The 17,406-nt window shown below is 43.9% G+C and overlaps 2 protein-coding genes across 2 annotated transcripts; both read right to left on the bottom strand.

Annotated features, from left to right (window-relative positions):
• Positions 1–9,766: 9,766 nt before the first annotated feature.
• LOC105043870 (expansin-B18-like) lies at positions 9,767–12,041 on the bottom strand. Its single transcript, XM_010921601.2, has 4 exons — positions 11,767–12,041; positions 11,533–11,645; positions 11,241–11,434; positions 9,767–10,212 (listed from the first exon to the last, which is right to left on the bottom strand). The coding sequence occupies exons 1-4, from the start codon at positions 11,960–11,962 to the stop codon at positions 9,876–9,878; spliced, it is 840 nt and encodes a 279-aa protein (XP_010919903.1). The 5' UTR covers positions 11,963–12,041; the 3' UTR covers positions 9,767–9,875.
• A 4,073-nt stretch (positions 12,042–16,114) lies between these two features.
• On the bottom strand, positions 16,115–17,406 carry LOC105043645 (cyclin-U2-2). Its single transcript, XM_010921271.4, has 2 exons — positions 16,875–17,406; positions 16,115–16,608 (listed from the first exon to the last, which is right to left on the bottom strand). The coding sequence occupies exons 1-2, from the start codon at positions 17,291–17,293 to the stop codon at positions 16,341–16,343; spliced, it is 687 nt and encodes a 228-aa protein (XP_010919573.1). The 5' UTR covers positions 17,294–17,406; the 3' UTR covers positions 16,115–16,340.

Raw genomic sequence — 17,406 nt, 5'->3', positions numbered from 1 at the left:
TTCGGACCAACTCAGCCGCGTCCTTCCTCATGGTGGGCCAGTAGTAACCGTCGCAGGACTTTGTAGGCTAGATTTGCCCCCAAGTGATTCCCGCAGATCCTTCGTGCACTTCTCGAGAGCATAGTCTGCGTCGGTCGGTCCCAAGCACCTAGCAAGGGAAGGGAGAACGACCTTTTGTAGAGTCGGCCATCCATGATCACATATTGGGAGGCCGACCATCGGAGCCGCCTGACCTCCGCGGGGTCTTCAGGATCGATCCCGTCAGTCAGGAACCGAACAATCGGATCCATCCAGCTTGGTTCAACTGTTAGTTTGTAGTACTTCTTCGACCCGGTCGATACTACGGCTGCTCGAGGTTCTCCACGAACATCCGGCCCAAAGAGTTGAAAGCCGAAGTCGCCAGTCTGGAGAGTGCGTCGGCCCGGGCGTTCTCCGACCTAGGGATGTGGAAAATTTTAAAATACCTGAGGCGCGCTACGAGGTCCTTCACTTTCTGGAGATATTTGGCCATGGTCGAATCTCGCACCTCGAATTCACCTTTGACCTGCCCCACGATCAGCTGAGAATCGGAGAATGCCCGGAGGCTGTCGACGCTCAACTCCCTCGCCATCCTCAAGCCGGCGAGGAGCGCTTCGTACTCGGCTTGGTTATTGGAGGCTTTGAAGTCGAATCGGAGGGCGTACTCGGTGACTACCCCATCCGAGTTAGTGAGCAGGAACCCAGCCCCGCTCCTTTGAGCGTTTGAAGCTCCGTCGATGTGCAGTACCCAGGTGGAGACCGGGTCTGGCTCGGAGACCGCATCTCGTCCTGGGTCCGCAGCTCCCGACCCTTGGTCGGTGGTCGGGCACTCGGTGATGAAATCGGCCAGGACCTGAGCCTTTAAGGCAGACCGCGGTCGGTACTGTATGTCGAACTCGCTGAGCTTCATCGCCCACTTCGTCAGTCGTCCCGATGTGTCCAGTCGGCGCAATATCGCCCTCAGGGGCTGGTTGGTGAGAACCACTATGGCATGAGCCTGGAAGTATGAGTGGAGTCGTTGTGCGGAGATGGTCAAGGCGAAAATCATCTTTTCCATCTCCGAATATCGAGCCTCAGCGTCGCGGAGCACTTTGCTGGTATAATAGATAGGCTGATGGTTCGGCTCTCATTTTCTCAGACGAGCATCGAACTGACCGCCTCAGAGGAGGTGGCCAAATAGAGATACAAGGTCTCCCCGACCTGCGGCTTCACGAGCAGCGACGGGGAAGCCAAGTACTTCTTCAGATCTTCAACGGCCCGTTGGCACTCATCCGACCAAGAAAAACCCTTCGCCTGCCGCAAAGTTTTGAAAAATGGGAGGCACCTTTCAGCTGATCGAGAAATGAACCGGCTGAGAGCGACGATTTTTCTGTTCAGCTGCTGGACCTCCTTCTTGATGTTCGGATGATGCATGTCGATGATCGCTTTTATTTCTCAGGGTTGGCCTCGATCCCTCTCTGAGAAATGATGAATCCGAGAAACCTCCCCGAGGTCACCCCAAAAGCGCACTTAATCGATTCAGCTTCATTCGATGTTGTCGTAGAGTGCGGAAGGTCTCTTCGAGATCCTGAACGTGATCCGGAATCTGCACACTTTTCACCAGCATGTCGTCTACGTATACCTCCATGTTGCACCCGATCTGGTCTTTAAAGACCTTATTGACAAGTCGTTGGTAGGTGGCGCCGGTGTTCTTCAGCCCGAAGGGCATCACTCGATAACAGTAGAGGCCCTTGGGGGTCACGAAGGCAGTGTGCTCCTCATCTTCGGGCACCATCCAGATCTGATTGTACCCGGCAAAGGCGTCCATGAAGCTGAGCAGTCGAAATCTGGACGTCACATCCACCAGATGGTCGATCTTTGGAAGTGGAAAGCTATCTTTTGGACAGGCCCGATTCAGGTCGGTATAATCGATGCAAATCCTCCACTTCCCGTTGGCTTTCTTGATCATGACAACATTGGCGAGCCAATCGGGATACGTGGCTTCTCTGATGAAGCCCGCCTCGAGCAGCTTGTCCACTTCTTCGTCGATGGTCCTCTGTCTTTCGGGAGCAAAGGACCTTTTCTTCTGCCTCACCGGCCTCATCGTCGAGTCGATGTTGAGTCGGTGGGTTATTGTCTCTGAGGGGATGCTCGACATATCTGCTGCCGACCAAGCAAATATGTCGGCGTTGGTCGTTAGCAGCTCCGTCAACCATCGTCGTTCTGGGTCGGGTAGTTGAGACCCGACCCATACCTTTCGGTCGGGGTCTTCCGCAATCGGGATTGACATGAGTTGTTCGGTCGGCGAGCCCCATTCTTCCTCCTCCCGTTGGTCTAGTTTGTCGATCGTCAGGGAGCCCCTCAACTCATCGTTCTGAGCGAAGATCTGGAAGCATCGGCGAGCGAGCTGTTGGTCTCCGCGCATCTCTCCGACTCCGTTCCTTGTCGAAAACTGAACTAAGAGATGGTAGGTCGAGACGATCGCCTTGAGGGTGTTAAGTCCGGGTCTTCCGAGTATGGTGTTGTAGGCCGAAGGCACTTGGACGACTGCAAAAGTCAAATGAACCGTGCTTTATCGTGGTTCGGTGCTAGCCGTCACGAGCAAAGTAACTTCACCTTCCGTTGAGACGGTGTCCCCGGCAAAGCCTATCAAGGGCGTAGAGACCCTCTTGAGTCAGTCAGTAGACAGTCGCATCCGGGAGAAGGTCGAGTAAAATAAAATATTTGTCGAACTTCCATTATCTATAAAAAAAAATTTTACATCATAGTTTGCTATTGTTGCCGAAACAACAACAGCGTCGTCGTGGGGAGTTTGGATGCCCCGAACGTCCTCCTCTGTAAAAGTAATCACGTCGTTCGGGCGCGGCTTCTTCATGGGCTCTCCTTCAGCAGACATCCCCGGGCCAAGTCATTTGGAAATCATATTGATGACCCCGACCGTCGGCTGATTGGTGGTCGCTCCCTCAGTCGGCTGGGGTCGTCGGTCGGCCACAGGTCGAGTCAGCGGGTTTCTCCAGAATTTATCGAGATACCCTCGACGGATGAGAGCTTCGATCTCATCCTTAAGCTGGATGCATTGCTCGGTATTGTGGCCGTGGTCCCGATGGAATCGACAGTACTTCCATCGGTCGAGGCCTTTTGCCTTCAGAGGCGGAGGCCGTCGCAGGTATTCTTCCCCCTCGATCTCCATCAAAATCTGCGCATGGAGAGCGGAGAGAAGAGTGTAAGAGTCATACCTGGGGCGCGTCGGCCTTGGAGTCCGCCGTCGGGGCGACTTTTGGTTTCATCGCGGGGGCGAGGCCCGACCATCAGTCGGGGGCCTGCTAGGTTCGGCGGGGACCCGACCCTTCCTTCGTTTTTCCTTCGGACCCTTGAACTCGGTTGAGCGCCGGTCGGAGGCTCCTTCGTCCGCGCGCATATACTTGTACGCGCGCTCCAGCAATTCGGCATATGTACGGGGGAGGATCTTGTCCAGGGAGTAGGTGAATCGGGACGTCCTCAGCCCCCGTTTCATGGCTGAGATAGCCATATCTTCGTTGAGGTCCCGGACCTCAAGCGTGGCCGTATTGAATCGCGCCACGAAGTGTCGGAGCATCTCATTTTCTTCCTGCTTGAGGGAGAAAAGGCTGTCCGACGTTCGCGGCGGCTTCCGGCTGGTGCTGAAGTGAGCCACGAAGGAGTGCTCGAGCTGTCCGAAGGAGTGGATACTTTTCGATCGAAGACCGGAGTACCAGGTCCTGGCAGCTTTGCGGAGTGTGGCGGGGAAGCCGATGCAAAAGAGAGCGTCGGTTGCCCCCTGAATCGTCATGAGAGCTTTTTAGCTCTCCGGGTGGTCGATTGGGTCGGTGGAGCCGTCGTATGGCTCCACGTGTGGCATCTTGAACCGACTGGGGATCGGTTCGTCGAGGATGAGTCGGGAAAGAGGTTGGGCAGTCTGGAAGTCAACGTCGTTCGAAGACTTCTGCCCGTCCACCTGCAACTGTGCAAGCCGACGATCGATTTCCTCGAACCTGCGTTCGTAGTCGTTCGTCCGTCGGTGCTGGGAGACCCCAGGAGTGGAGTCTCCGGAAGATTCTGAGAGGGAGGCGGAGGGCGTTCGCGGTCGCTTCTCCTTCCTCGCCCGTTCCAGCAGGGAGGGAGAGAGCTGCTGGGACTAACGGGCATCGCGCCGTGGTCGCCCCTCCTCCTCTCCGTGAGAGCGCTGTGGTAGGCGCTCGCACGGAGACGACAGAGATCGACGCGGGCGTCGGCGGCTGCTCCTGGAGGGCATCGGACGTGCCGTCGGTTGTTGCTGGAGGCTCTTGACCGCATCCGTCAGCACGGTCATCTGCCGTACGATTGCTGCGATCTGCGCCTCCGTGGTCACCGCGGGGTGCGGAGAGCTGGGTTCCGCCGCGGAGGGTGGCGGAGAGGCCTCTTCCCGACGGGAAGAGCGCCTCGCCGACCCTGTGACTCTCGATCGTTGGGCTCTTATCTTTGTCATTAGTATCTACTGCTTGAGAATGCCTGCATCCCCCCTACCTGGCGCGCCAATCTGTTGCGACCAATCCCCTCGTCGCCTGGTCGCCGGGAACGAGCGCCTGCAAAAAAGGAAGTCCACACTGACCGGAGGCGGCTCCGACGGGGACCCTCCAACGGTCAAGTCAGAGAGGTGACTGGGCAACAGTGAAATGAAGACAGAGAGCTCAATCGAGAGAGTGAGAGAGAGAGAGAGGGAGCAAGCCTGTTGCTTCGAAGGGCCCTTGCACTGTTGCCTTCCCCGATATATATAGTGGAGCGTGGTATGGCGCCGTCATTAGTGGCGCAGACAATTGAGGAATTGTCAACTCACTGTAGACTGTCAGAGTCGTTGTGAAAGTGTCACATCACCGTGGGACTGTCAAATCACTAAAGTTGACAATGCCCTAGGTGGGATAATGCCCTTAGGTGGCAGTGCCGCATGTTGCTGTCAGGGCTGACAGTCTCTGGCAGCTGTACGGCGATCGGAGGAGTCGATCGATCCTAGGCCGATCGCCAGCTGTATGACGTCGGGTGGAGATCTATGCCCCTCCGTCGGTCAGTCGGGCATGTTGCTAGAGTCGGCCATCGGATTCCCTGGTGCAGTCGGTCGGGAGAGTAAAAAAGGTCCGTCCGACCGACATACCCTCAGTCGGTAATGGCATCCGGCGATCGATCGGTCGGTTGGTCGGACGCTCGGTCCGTGGGTCGGTCCGTAGGTCGGTCCGTATCCCCCAACATGGGCTAACGAAGATTTTCTCAAAGACTCTTTCCAAAAGATTATCCAAATACATGGGAGCCCTTATTTCTGATTTTCAATCAGCATTTATTCATAGCCGATAAATAATTATGGATAGTCACACTTTAGCGATGGAATTGATCTCTTACTCGAAGAAATCTAAGACCAAAGGATTGCTATTTAAGATAGATTTTGAGAAAGCATTTGATAATATCAATTGAAAATTTCTTATGCTTCTTTTGAAACATAGAGGATTTGAAACGAAGTACTGTTCTTGGATTCACAGCATCATTCATACCAGCAAATTGGCATCCATTATCAACAGGCTGGTAACCGGCAAAATGGATTAAAGCTAATCGAGGATTAAAACAAGGAGACCTGTTGTCTCCTTTCTTATTCATTTTAATTTCAGATGTTTTTGACAGAATATTTAAAGTAGCGGCAACAAATAGGTTGATCGTTGGAATTGGCACATCAAACATCTCGAAAGACATCCACTGCATACAATATGCAGAGGACACCATCATCATATCTCCAACATAGAATTTATTTTATACTGCTTCGAACTTCTTGTAGGCCTGAAGATCAACTTTGAAAAGAGTACATTAATTGGTATTGAATTGTCAGAAAAAAATATAAAAGCTTTTGCCAGAATCCTAGGATGCTCTACTTCCTCTCTTCCTTCCAAATATCTGGGTTTTCCTTTATATCACTCCAAACCCAAGAGATGAGATTAGATGTTCATCATAGAAAAAATTGACAAGAAGCTAAATGCATGGAAAGAAAAAATGCTTTCCATTGGAGGCAGACAAACCCTTGTAAATGCAGTTTTGAGTTCCATACCAACCTATTGGATGGCCCCTTTCCAACTACCTCAAGATGTAATACACAGAATAGATAGAAAAAGACGAGAATTCCTCTGGAGGGGAGACAAACCCTACTTAATTTGGGGGTCATTGTTTGGTGAGATGGAAAAATGTATATCGACCAAAATTCCTTGGGGGGATGGGAGGAGTCATAGATTTAAGAATTTTTAAAGAATGTCTTCTAACCAAAAGATGGTGGTGCCTCCTCCAAGATCAGTCAAACAAACTTGTGTTGAAGTTGTACTATCAAAACGACCCTCCAAACATCAAGGAACCACGCAATATTACCTATGCATCATCAGTTTGGAAAAGCATTCTCAAGGTTCAAAACATGTTCTTTCTGAGTTGCATCTTTCAAGTGGGCAAAGAAAATTTAACTTCCTTTTGGAAGGATCACTGGATTGGTAATTCAAACCTTAAAGAAAAATTTCCAGACTTGTTTTTCTTATCCACATCACCTGATAGCTCAGTGGCAGAATTTTTTGACAGAAAAGATCTAATAATACTGTTTAGAGCCCCTCTAAATGACTTTGGTCAATTCAGATATGAGCAGCTTAGGAATCTTCTTCAAACTGCTGCATCTAAAGAAGGACAAGATTCAGTAATTTGGAAATGAGATTCAAAAGGAAGGTTCTTGGTCAAAAATCTCTATACCCACTAAACTCATGGAGGAGTGTTATTCTAATCTATTAAAAAGTTATGGTCCATATCTTCCCCAACCAAAGTTAAAGTCTTTAACTAGCTTCTCATTCAAGATAGCGTACTCACTATAGAGAATCTGAGGAAACACCACACGCAAGCTCTCTCGTGTTGTCCATTATGTGTAAATCATGAGGAATCAGCTGATCATCTAATGATTTTATATAGTTACTTCAATGCAATTTGGCAGCGTATTGCAAACCAACTTCAGATACGGATTGCTTTCATTTCCATTATCTAGTTATGGGATGATCATAAACGAATAATACCCAACAACATCAGCCCTTAAATCTGGGACACAATAGTTGCATCTGTTTGTTGGATTCTATGAAAAACAGAAGAATATTCACCTTTGAAGCTTTCCTTCCCAATGCCACATACTCATTTCTGCTCATCATGCTTGCCGAATAGACCTCATGTTGTGATCGCCAAACTAAGTTGGAAATTGACAAAGCTCTTAGAGCTCTTAAACAGAGCATGAATGAAAACGTAAGCAATCACCATAGAAGTTAAGAGACGACCGAAAACACTATAATATTGAGTGTTCATTCCATAATCATTTCTCTTACTACATGTCATCTATTCAGACGCTTGCATGGAATTTGAGTCATGATCCTAAACATCTTCAATAGATGTCTTGTAATCCCATACACTGCAACATTGTACATCACATTCTTTTTTTAATGAATCGGATGGATCTCTCTCCCATTTTCTATCAAAAAAAATATTGGGTCAGACTATATGAAACAAAAATTCATGTTTGACTGGCTAAATACGTGTATCTGTCACATAACAAAAGTAGCCAAGGGTCAAAAAAAAAAAAGAAAAAAAAAAAAAGGAAAACATTTCTAACAGATCTTAATGCATTTTTTGTATATTTTAAGACTGTGTCCCATATGTTCCTTTACCTATGCAGTGCTAGTACAAAAAGGCACAATGCTTAATTACATACTTGGGTAGCTATTCAAAGCTTAATAAAATGTTTTTTTTCTGAATAAAATTTGCTTCTAGTTTACAGACAATTTGTACTATAGCATGCAATTGTCAAAATCTACAACATTGAGGATAAGGTCAGAATAAATGAGTGATCAGTTCCCTTAAAAGCAATTCATTTAATAGTCCTGCGGTACTTTTTTTTTGGGTATAGTCCTACAGTACTTAACAATGGGCGTCAAACACATGAAGTCTTGGAACGAAGCACCAATAAATTGTACAAACGAATGGTAAGTACAATGTTTTCGTTGATTCCTGTGATTCATCAGCAAAGAGAACTGCAATAACACATCCATTCGAGCATCCTGTTATCTTCTTGTTCATGGGAATCCAAAAAAGAAAATATTAAAATTATTTTAAATTTTTTTTTAAAATATTTTAATTTTATTTTTTAATTTTATCATTTAAATATTTATAATATCATTAACTTTTTCATCATCGTACTTTTATTTTTTTGATCATTGGACTCCTAATTATAAATTTTAATGGATTAGTACAAACTCAAATGATTATATGCATTTAATCTAATTTTTATTTTCTAATCATTAAGCTCCTTATTAAAGGTCTTAATAGGTTAATAAAAATCTAAATGTTCATAAATGGTCATATTGAATGGCTATAAAAGGATAATTTTGATACCTAATTTGATATGTCCTATCTAAGCCTCTTGCTCTCTTGTTTTGATTTTTTCTTTTTAAATATTTTCCATGTGATTATTTTTCTGTATACCAAAAGGATCTCTATCAATCTCCTTTATGTTCGTGCTCATAAGTAAAGGATTTCAATCATATTTTGAAATGATTTTTTTGATTTTTTTCAACATAAGAGATGGATATATTGTCCAACATATTTTCGAGTTTGATTATTTTTATTTTTTGATATTTTGTAAGTCATTTATAATTTTTTTATAATAAAATTTTATTATTTTTTTAATTTTTTAAAATTATATCATAAATCCTATTTCAACACCATGTGATATAGACCACTTTAGATTGTCTCCGTCCTATACTAGCTCTTTAACAAGGTGCGCGCAAGATAGAAGAAATGATTTCCCCTCTTGAATAGATCAGGTCATGCGCTCACGCTATAAGTTTTCGGCAGAAATTTTCAAACTTTTATGCCCAGTTTCTTTGTTCAATTATAGGTTTATCTTTATTCTTCTTCTTCTTCTTTTCTTTTCTTTTTTTTTTTTTTTTTGATTGAATCAATGATGGGTTATCCTAGCTTGCTCTGGTCAAAACTTGGAACAGTGTTAACAAGCAGCCAACTAACGGAGCACGACTTTTGAGGCGGTCGGTCCGCTAACTTCCTGCGTGTCGGTTCGTTTTTTTTTTTTTTTTTTTTTTTTGGTAAAACTGAATCTCGGTTCGTTGAAAGCGAGGGGCCTCCCGTAATTAACCGAGCCGTTGATGGTGGCTCCTGGCCGTTGAACTCCACACACAGGGAAAACCTAACTTGCGTCAGCACGCGATCCGACGGCTCGGATCGAGTCCTTGATGAACTGATCGATGACAGGAGCCGTAATCTTTGGCCAGGTTTAAGGTTTCACCCACTCATTCGGCAGCAAGACCTGGGACATTGGGCTTTCTTACAAGCAAGCAGCCAACGGTGAACGTTCTGCCTCTTTAAGTTTACTTCGCCAAATAAATCGCAATGCCCATGTCGATGAGACGGATGCCATTTGTACCCTACATGGCATATCTCTTAGCTGGTTGTGATTAGCAACTGGACCACTCTAAACACAACCCGTTTTTTTTTTTTTGATTTAAAGGGAGGAAAAGATTTGTTTTTCACTATATTCTTTACAGACAACCTTCTAATTTTAGATTCTTCGTCAAGAAGTGAACAGCACATACCATTTGAATGACATGGTAACAAATTGGATTGCGGAGGGGAGAACATATATACCCGCCTCCTCTTTACTCCACATCCAGTTTTATTTCTTAAGCTATAATTAACACCATACTACCAAGGGTCCCACATACCCACATGCAGACCCAACGCAGCCCTTCACGTGCGTATATTTACATAGTAAAATAGTAATAAGATATTCTTATAGCCCCCAAATTAAGAGTACTAGCTAGTTAGGTATTGTAGTTAACCACAGATCTATATGTCGCACCCGGCTGCCATCCCACCGGAATCACATTATTAGCCACAAGCGTCTTGCCGGACTCGTCCGATGTCAACCGGAAGGAGAAGGGTGCTTGCAACGTTGAGCCTGAGTCCAGCCTCCAAACTGCACCCCATGAATGTTGCATCGGGAGCCATGCGTCAGATTCCGGCGATCCCTGCTTGAGATCGACTGCTGCAAGATCTCCATCCCCATCTTCGTACAAGATATGAACAGCAAGGTAGTTGGTGTTCGAGCCTGCGTCCACCTGGAAGGTGACGTCAACACCGGGATAGTTGCAACCCACTCTGCGAGGCCACATGAAGAGCTTGGTTAGTGTACATGTTATCTTTTTTTGATTTAACTGAAGCAAATACAGTTCTAGGGTAAAGTCGAATGTTGGAAGCGAAGCAAGGAAAGAGATCGGAAATCCTCAGACTCTATTCACCTTTTTTTTGTTTTGTTTTGTTTGGACGTGTCAACTTGATGACTCATTAGAAATTAATATTTGATTGATCTAACTATCTATGATTAATTTTTTTAATTAAATTTTCTAATAACAATGAAAAAATATATAAAAATCATGGATTTAATTGTTGCAAATATATGCAAAAAAAAATAAAAGAATAATATGATAAAAATGGTCATCCAATATTCCATGGAAGTCAACGCAATCAATCGTACCGAGCCATTTAGTCTAAAAATATACATAGTATAATTAAACTAATTCAAAGAGGATAAACACTCAAGCTTTTAGATCTTCTTGCTTATTACTTATGATTAATTAGTTACTTGCACATATACAAGAAAATCGCATCCATCTCTAGTCAATTATTTGTGGAGAAATAGAAATTAATCTGCTCCGCATCATTTAATTTCTCGACTCTCAATTCTCACAAACTCGACCATGATGTACACTAACCTGCCAACAACTCTGTCTAACTTTGCTCAACTTGATCAAGTTAAATTCTTGAATAATGAAAAAAATAAAAACATGACAGCCAATTCTTTCCTGGTGATTCAACCGGCCATGTCTTGCTCACTTTTCAATATTGTTCCGATTATCTCGACTTTTGACTCGATAGCCTAAATTTTTTTGATCCAAATCAATTGAGTCACGAGTTGACTCATTTTCCAAATTTGCATTGTGTTGCACTTAGCAAATAGTTACTCAAAATCTTGGACCCTTGCATGCTTGGACTTTAAATTTAGCATTCAAAACACACCATCCTTTCTTTAGCTATATACGCTATGGTAACTTAGAAAGTCTGTAGCACTTTTCTAATTCGTTCATTCATCATAGCGACCATGCTACTCCATTCCATGGGAAATCTACCTGGTGTAAAGTACTTGGAGCACTCCGGCATTGCGAAGCTGATCGGCTTGGCCGGATAATGCCATGGCCCCATACGCGGTACCACTCATGTCGAAGTGAACGGGCTCCGCAGTACATGCACCGCCAGGGCACTCGTCCGTGATCACGACCGTTACCGGGTTCCCCGAGCACGCAGCGTTTTCTGTGCACTTCACCTGATCATGTTAAATGTTGCAAAGCGATGGTTAGACCAGAAAGAGCATGGGGATCGGCCTTCAATAAATGTGGCATCGGTGAGTCATTATTTGTACACCTGATAGCAAGCACCGCATCCATTGCCCGACATGAAGATAGAAGGGCTTCCAGCTGCTATCATGGATGAGAATGGAGGATTCTCCACTGCATCTCCATACCCGCATGCACCACCTATATATATACATATACAAAGTAGAAGACTGTGCTCATCATGTCATATTAAAATATAATATAATGCATTCATGTATGCTATCATATCTCATCTCCTTGGGAAGGATGAAACGGTAAGTACCATCGCTTCCAGCACCAGTAGGACTTCCATACCAGGTGGCTCCAGCCGGGGACCAACCTGAAGTCGCGATGGAGGAGGATAAGTTCAAGTTTCTAGGTTTGAAACAGTTGCAAAGGTTAAGAAGAGAGAGGAACGCTAGAAGCAAAGCAATGAAAGATGAGAAAGAAGCGAAGAATCGAGGAAGTGAGAAGGTCATGGTCACTGTTGTTAATTAAGCTAGCAAATGCTAACGAGGGATCGATGAGGAGTTGGATATGGGTTTCAAAAGAGAGTATCGAGGGAGTGGTATTTATAAAGCGGAGCTGAGAATTGGGTCGAACTGGATAGCATGGTGGATAGGTGTGGTTTCTTTCTTTCCGACGTGTATGCCATAAATTATGCAAGAGGATTTTCTACTGGCTGGCTTTCTTCATTTTACTGACATGGCTACAGAGGTAGACTAGGATATTTTTTTCGATTAATTTATTGGTTCCATGTGACATAGAAGACTCTGGGATTGTCTCCGTCCTAAACTAGCTAGCTAGTTAACAAGTTGTGCGCAGGGTCGAAGAAATGATTTCCCCTCTTGAACAGATCAAGTCAAGCGCTCACGCTACAAGTTTAGGGTGGAAATTTTCACACTTTTATGCCCAGTTTCTTGGTTCAATTATAGGTTTTTTTTTTTTTATGGAATTAATGATACGGTTATCATAGCTTGCTCCTGTCAAAACTTGGAACAGTGTTAACAAGCAACTAACTAACAGCACACGACTTTTGAGGCGGTCGGTCCGTTGAGTTCCTGAATCTCGGTTCGTTGAAAGCGAGGGGCTTCCCGTTAACCAAGCCGTCGATGGTGGCTCCTGGCCGTTGAACTCCACACATGGGGAAAAGCTAATTTGCGTCAGCACCCGATCGGACGGCTCGAATCGAATCCTTGCTGAACTGATCTATGACAGGAGCCGTAATCTTTGGCCAGGTTTAAGGTTTTTATCCCCCCTTCACCCACTCATTTGGCAGCAAGACCTGGGACATTGGGCTTTCTTACAAGCAAGTGGCCAATGGTGAACGTACTTAGCCCTGATCATGTATTCATGTGCGAGATGTAATAATTAATTAAAAGCTTACATTATAACCTACCCAAAGAATGTTAATTACCCTGTACTTCTGCACTTTTGGACAGGGTTTTTTCTTTCATGCAGAAGAAAGATTTACCTTCCTTCGCAGGAATCTACTGCTGGATCAAATAATCATCACTTTGAGATCTGTATGAGATGTGATCCAATGATAAACTACAAAGACACAACCCAAATTGATTGAGTTCGGTCCAAGTTAAGGAACCACTAACTCCTGTGAGTCGTTCTGTTGCCGGTCAACTGCTCAGACGGTTTTTAAAACAATCACATCATTCTTAATTTAATTCACGGGTCAGGGATATAATGGGCCAGGCCAGGGCCGAGGCTCTGCAACACAAGGCCCTGGCCGAAGACCCAGACCAAACCGTCAAAGTGAGCCAATGGGCCACATATTTGCATCCCTACACACAGCCCAAATCCCATCTGCATGGGTTAGTAAATAACCTAACAATAAAATAAAATAAAATGAATAGGTAGTGGATCTTGTCGGCGCGATAGGTGGACATTGCTCCCACTAAATATTTGAATTTACTTCAAAGAGAAACATAGTGACCGTACAAGCAAGTATCAAATAATGACGTGCAATTAATCTAAGCGTCAAATATAATTTCAAAAAAAAAAAAAAAACATACCATATATAGCATCATCAATTGGCATCGCAATTTCATGATGGGCAGAATATTGAAACTAGCAAGAGAGTGTTTGAAGAGTTCTTAGTTATTTTTTCTTTTAAGACTCATCTAGGAATCATTCAGCAAAGGACAAAAAAAAGGTAGTTCTTACCCGCCCCCAAAAAAAAAAAAAAGGGTAGAGGATAACTCAGAAAATTTTTTAACTCAAAGAATATCAATGGAGAACAACGAATATTATGGAAAGAAGAAAGGCATTATTGCCCAAGTCAAATCAAGCACTATTGCTCCGGATACCTTGATCCACCGCCACATGAATAGCATTTCGTGCACTCTTGGCTATGATCAACTTATTTATTGAAGGATGAAGGTTACGGTGACATGGTATCAAACAAAGATTGTTGGTTGCGTTTCATCATTGCACTGGGCCACCTCTTTGCACGGCCATTACTTGTCCGTGCTCGCACGTACAACTATAAACATAAAACGTGTGGAGGTCGATTTCTTTTCCTCCGAGTAACCAAAGATGATGCCGCAATGGCTCATCCATTTCTTGTATTGGGGTCTATGGGTTTCAACTCCAGCCCGACCTTTAAAGTTTTTTCTGCCGACAGGTTTAAGGTGTTCTTGTACCCCACCAGCTTTTAGAAAAGAATCTCCCTTCTTTTTTCCTGATTGGGTTGGTGGGTGTTTTAAGAAGAAGATTGATTGATGTTTCCTTCTTTTAGGCTAGGTTAGAACTATGCCCTCATTTTTGCTAGCTAAGAGAACATCGAAAAACACTTTCGGCAAGAGGGAAATGATTGTACAAAGAGGGGATCGTGTAGATAATTTGGTTATTGTTGTGGATCGAGCATCGGGAGGTCGAACCTTGAAAGTCCATATCGACCACAGTCGAGAGTGTCTACTGTTTAAGAGTGCGAGCTTTTCCTTTCCCATGTGAGGCACTTTTTAGAGGTAAATCGTGAGGAGCGGCGCTTGTTGTTCTCTGTAGCGGCACACGCCGTCTCAAAGCGGACAATACCTCACATACCTTTGGAACGGAAGGAAGGTTCGTACTTCGGGGCAGTAGCCTCAACAGTTATTATCAACTTGGATGGATGCAAGTATAATATAGTAAATCAACATTTTCTTGAATGCAGTTTGTAATGGATATATGTCTATCCTTGCGAGAGAACACTGGGAAAGACTGGAAGGGTTATATGCATGAAACTATAGTAATCCTAATCAACATAGGAGAACAGGAGAAGAAGGGATAAGAGATATGATAGATAAGCTTCTTTGAAATAATTTAAATTGTAATTGGGTTTTGTGTTATGGCAATTCTTTTTTGGATCAGATGTCAAAAGATGGTTAGCTCCGCTCATTATGTCGAAGACTACTTATTTAACGATTTTGAAAGTCACTTGGCACTTTCCCGTTGCTCTCAATCAACATGTAGTGGAACCTTGCCCGTTAACAAAAGAGTTTAGAAATGGTAAGGTAGCAGATGATTTAACATTTGTCCTATTCATAGTTAGGTTGACGAAAGGAAAATTTCTCTTGCCAAAGAGATCCACTTTTCCCATCTTTCTTTGATATTAATTAGGAGACTGGCTGCATGGTATGGTAATTCTGTTATCTAAATACCCGTATAAGTAATTAATGATGGAATATTGTTGTCTCTACCGCCAAGAATGCAAGATTTTCTTGATAACAGTCTTCGAACAAGCTCCATCCTTTAAATAGTCTTTACACCTAGACATTATAGTAGCCTTGCCATGGAGATGGAGAGGAGAGATGGCAATTTGACATCTAGAGACCTTTGAATGTTTTGGAGGATAAGGAATTTGGGGAATGTTAGCATCAGCGCTATCTAGAATCTCCCTTGCTAGGAATAAAGATACCCACAGTAAACTCATCAAAAACAATTGCTTCTCAGCCACTTCGTTACTACGGATTTCTTGAATCAGGGGGGATAATTCTTTGCCCATTCTATATATAGAGCCTTGTGGAAAGCTGATAAATTGAGTAGGCCAAGATATTTATTTGGCTGGCCCTCCGAAACAATCTCCATGCCAAAAACTGGTTGGCTAGAAGATGTTGGAACGTTGATCCGGGTAGTGTTCTGTGGTATAGACTCTTAATCCGTCAACCTTATGTTGTTACCCTGCAACTTTGTCCTAGCAAACCTGTTAAGAGTCATGAAGTTGTGTACGACACTCTAAACTCTGCTCTGTAATCCTTTTTTTTATCCTTTGTATATGTAGTTGCCATTCCATAAATGAAAGGGGAGGTGTGGTGGTATATGTATTTGGTGCAAAATTATGTGGTTCTCTCTCTGTTTTATTTTTTTGGTGCAGACACATGGTTCTCTCTTCTTTTTTTTTTTTTTTTTTGGGTAATGGACATTTGGTTCTCTCTTTGCTGCCTATATTTTGACAATATTTGTGCGGGGGTGGGCGGGTGGAATTTGTGTGCTATAATCATTCGCAGATACCATCCAAAGTAGGTAGGTACATATGCTTAAAATATGATCATGTGATGACAAGTAGCTATCAAATGGGTACGATCCATCCACCGCCACTGTTAAGACATCAGCATCAAATAGCCACAAAGCTCTGTACAACATTCATTAAAAAACATGACAGGGACAATAACAGAGGAAGCAATGGAATCAAAGAGTTTCAAGTGTCTTTGTTAACCAACAGCAATTGAGAAATTAACATTAACTTCTTAACTTGGCTCTAACTTACGATAACAACCTTCGAGGTTGAAAAAAAAAAAAAAAAAGATATCTATACATGACATGGCCAGCTGACATGGTGAGTTAGCCGCTGCATTGGATGCTCTGCTAAAGGACCCGGGCCAGTTGATTCAGTTTCCTTCTTTCTCGCTCTTTGGAGGTGATCTCTCCACCGCACATAAACTTTAGACTTCTCTCGATGTGGTATCCTCCTCCAAAGCTCACCTCCCTCTCCAAATGGCTACAATAGCTCTTAAAGACACTGACACTCACATGTAGCTTGAACTTCATCAAGAAAAGGAAGTTGAGCTCCAAATTGTTTAACTCCATTGTCGATATTCCCCCAACTTTCGCGAAGTATGAGTTCCAATAATTCCTACTTGGAGTAAAGATCATAATGTTAACTAAGAGATATGCAATGATCCAATCATTTCCTACCTGAATTTAATTTCTTGTATGGCATGATTCAGTACTAGCTTGAATAATTTTGAACCATATTAATTCTCAGTGAATCAAATAGCCAAGGCTTAATCTTTCTGATTTTTTAAAAATATAATGACAATATATGGAACCAACTAGGCTATGGCCTATGGATTGTATTCAACAAAATGTAATTGGAAGTACTAGAAAAAGAAAACTTACCTATCCTCAACAAATTTAGAGGCCACCATAATACTGGTTATTAGTAGCCTGTGAACATTCATCAAACAAACTTTGAGGCCAGGGTTCAATTGACACAACCGATCCATATAAATATACGCAACGACATAGACCGGCGGGGTTACATGAGCGTATCGAAAGAACCTCTCCAGAAACGATTGGATGGACATATCTAGGACCTGGTGGCTGTAGAAAGCCCGACTTCTCGCATCCTTCACAGCCACAATGCTGCATTTTCCGATGACCCTCTCATTTCGAGCAATGGTCCTCTCCACAAGGGATGCAAGAACTGAGATCACCAATGGAGTCGATGGCTCTTCTTCGCATGAAAAGCTATACAGGTCGGATCGAAGCTTGCTCGGAGAGATAGAAATTGGATTTGGAGAAAAAGAAGAAGGCATGGTGAGAGAGGAATTGAGAAATGTGTGTAGATAAGAGCAGAGAGAGAGAGAGAGAGATTGGTGTTTGATGAGAGGCTGGAGAAGAAGGGTTGATATATAGGAGAATGGGCTTG

This window comes from Elaeis guineensis, chromosome 4 (assembly GCF_000442705.2).
Source record: "Elaeis guineensis isolate ETL-2024a chromosome 4, EG11, whole genome shotgun sequence".
NCBI classification, from domain to species: Eukaryota; Viridiplantae; Streptophyta; class Magnoliopsida; order Arecales; family Arecaceae; genus Elaeis; species Elaeis guineensis.
The sequence above is the reverse complement of the archived record's forward strand: the minus strand, read 5'-3'. Positions and strand labels throughout refer to the sequence as shown.

Excerpts from the sequence above, each read along its gene's own strand:
- LOC105043645 (XM_010921271.4), bottom strand. The coding sequence starts at position 17,293 with ATGCCTTCTTCTTTTTCTCCAAATCCAATTTCTATCTCTCCGAGCAAG. Across the intron at positions 16,609-16,874 it reads TCTAAATTTGTTGAGGATAG|GAATTATTGGAACTCATACT; the intron begins GTAAGTTTTCTT and ends TACTCCAAGTAG.
- LOC105043870 (XM_010921601.2), bottom strand. The coding sequence starts at position 11,962 with ATGACCTTCTCACTTCCTCGATTCTTCGCTTCTTTCTCATCTTTCATT. Across the intron at positions 11,435-11,532 it reads GATGCGGTGCTTGCTATCAG|GTGAAGTGCACAGAAAACGC; the intron begins GTGTACAAATAA and ends TAACATGATCAG. Across the intron at positions 10,213-11,240 it reads CTCCAAGTACTTTACACCAG|AGTGGGTTGCAACTATCCCG; the intron begins GTAGATTTCCCA and ends GTGGCCTCGCAG.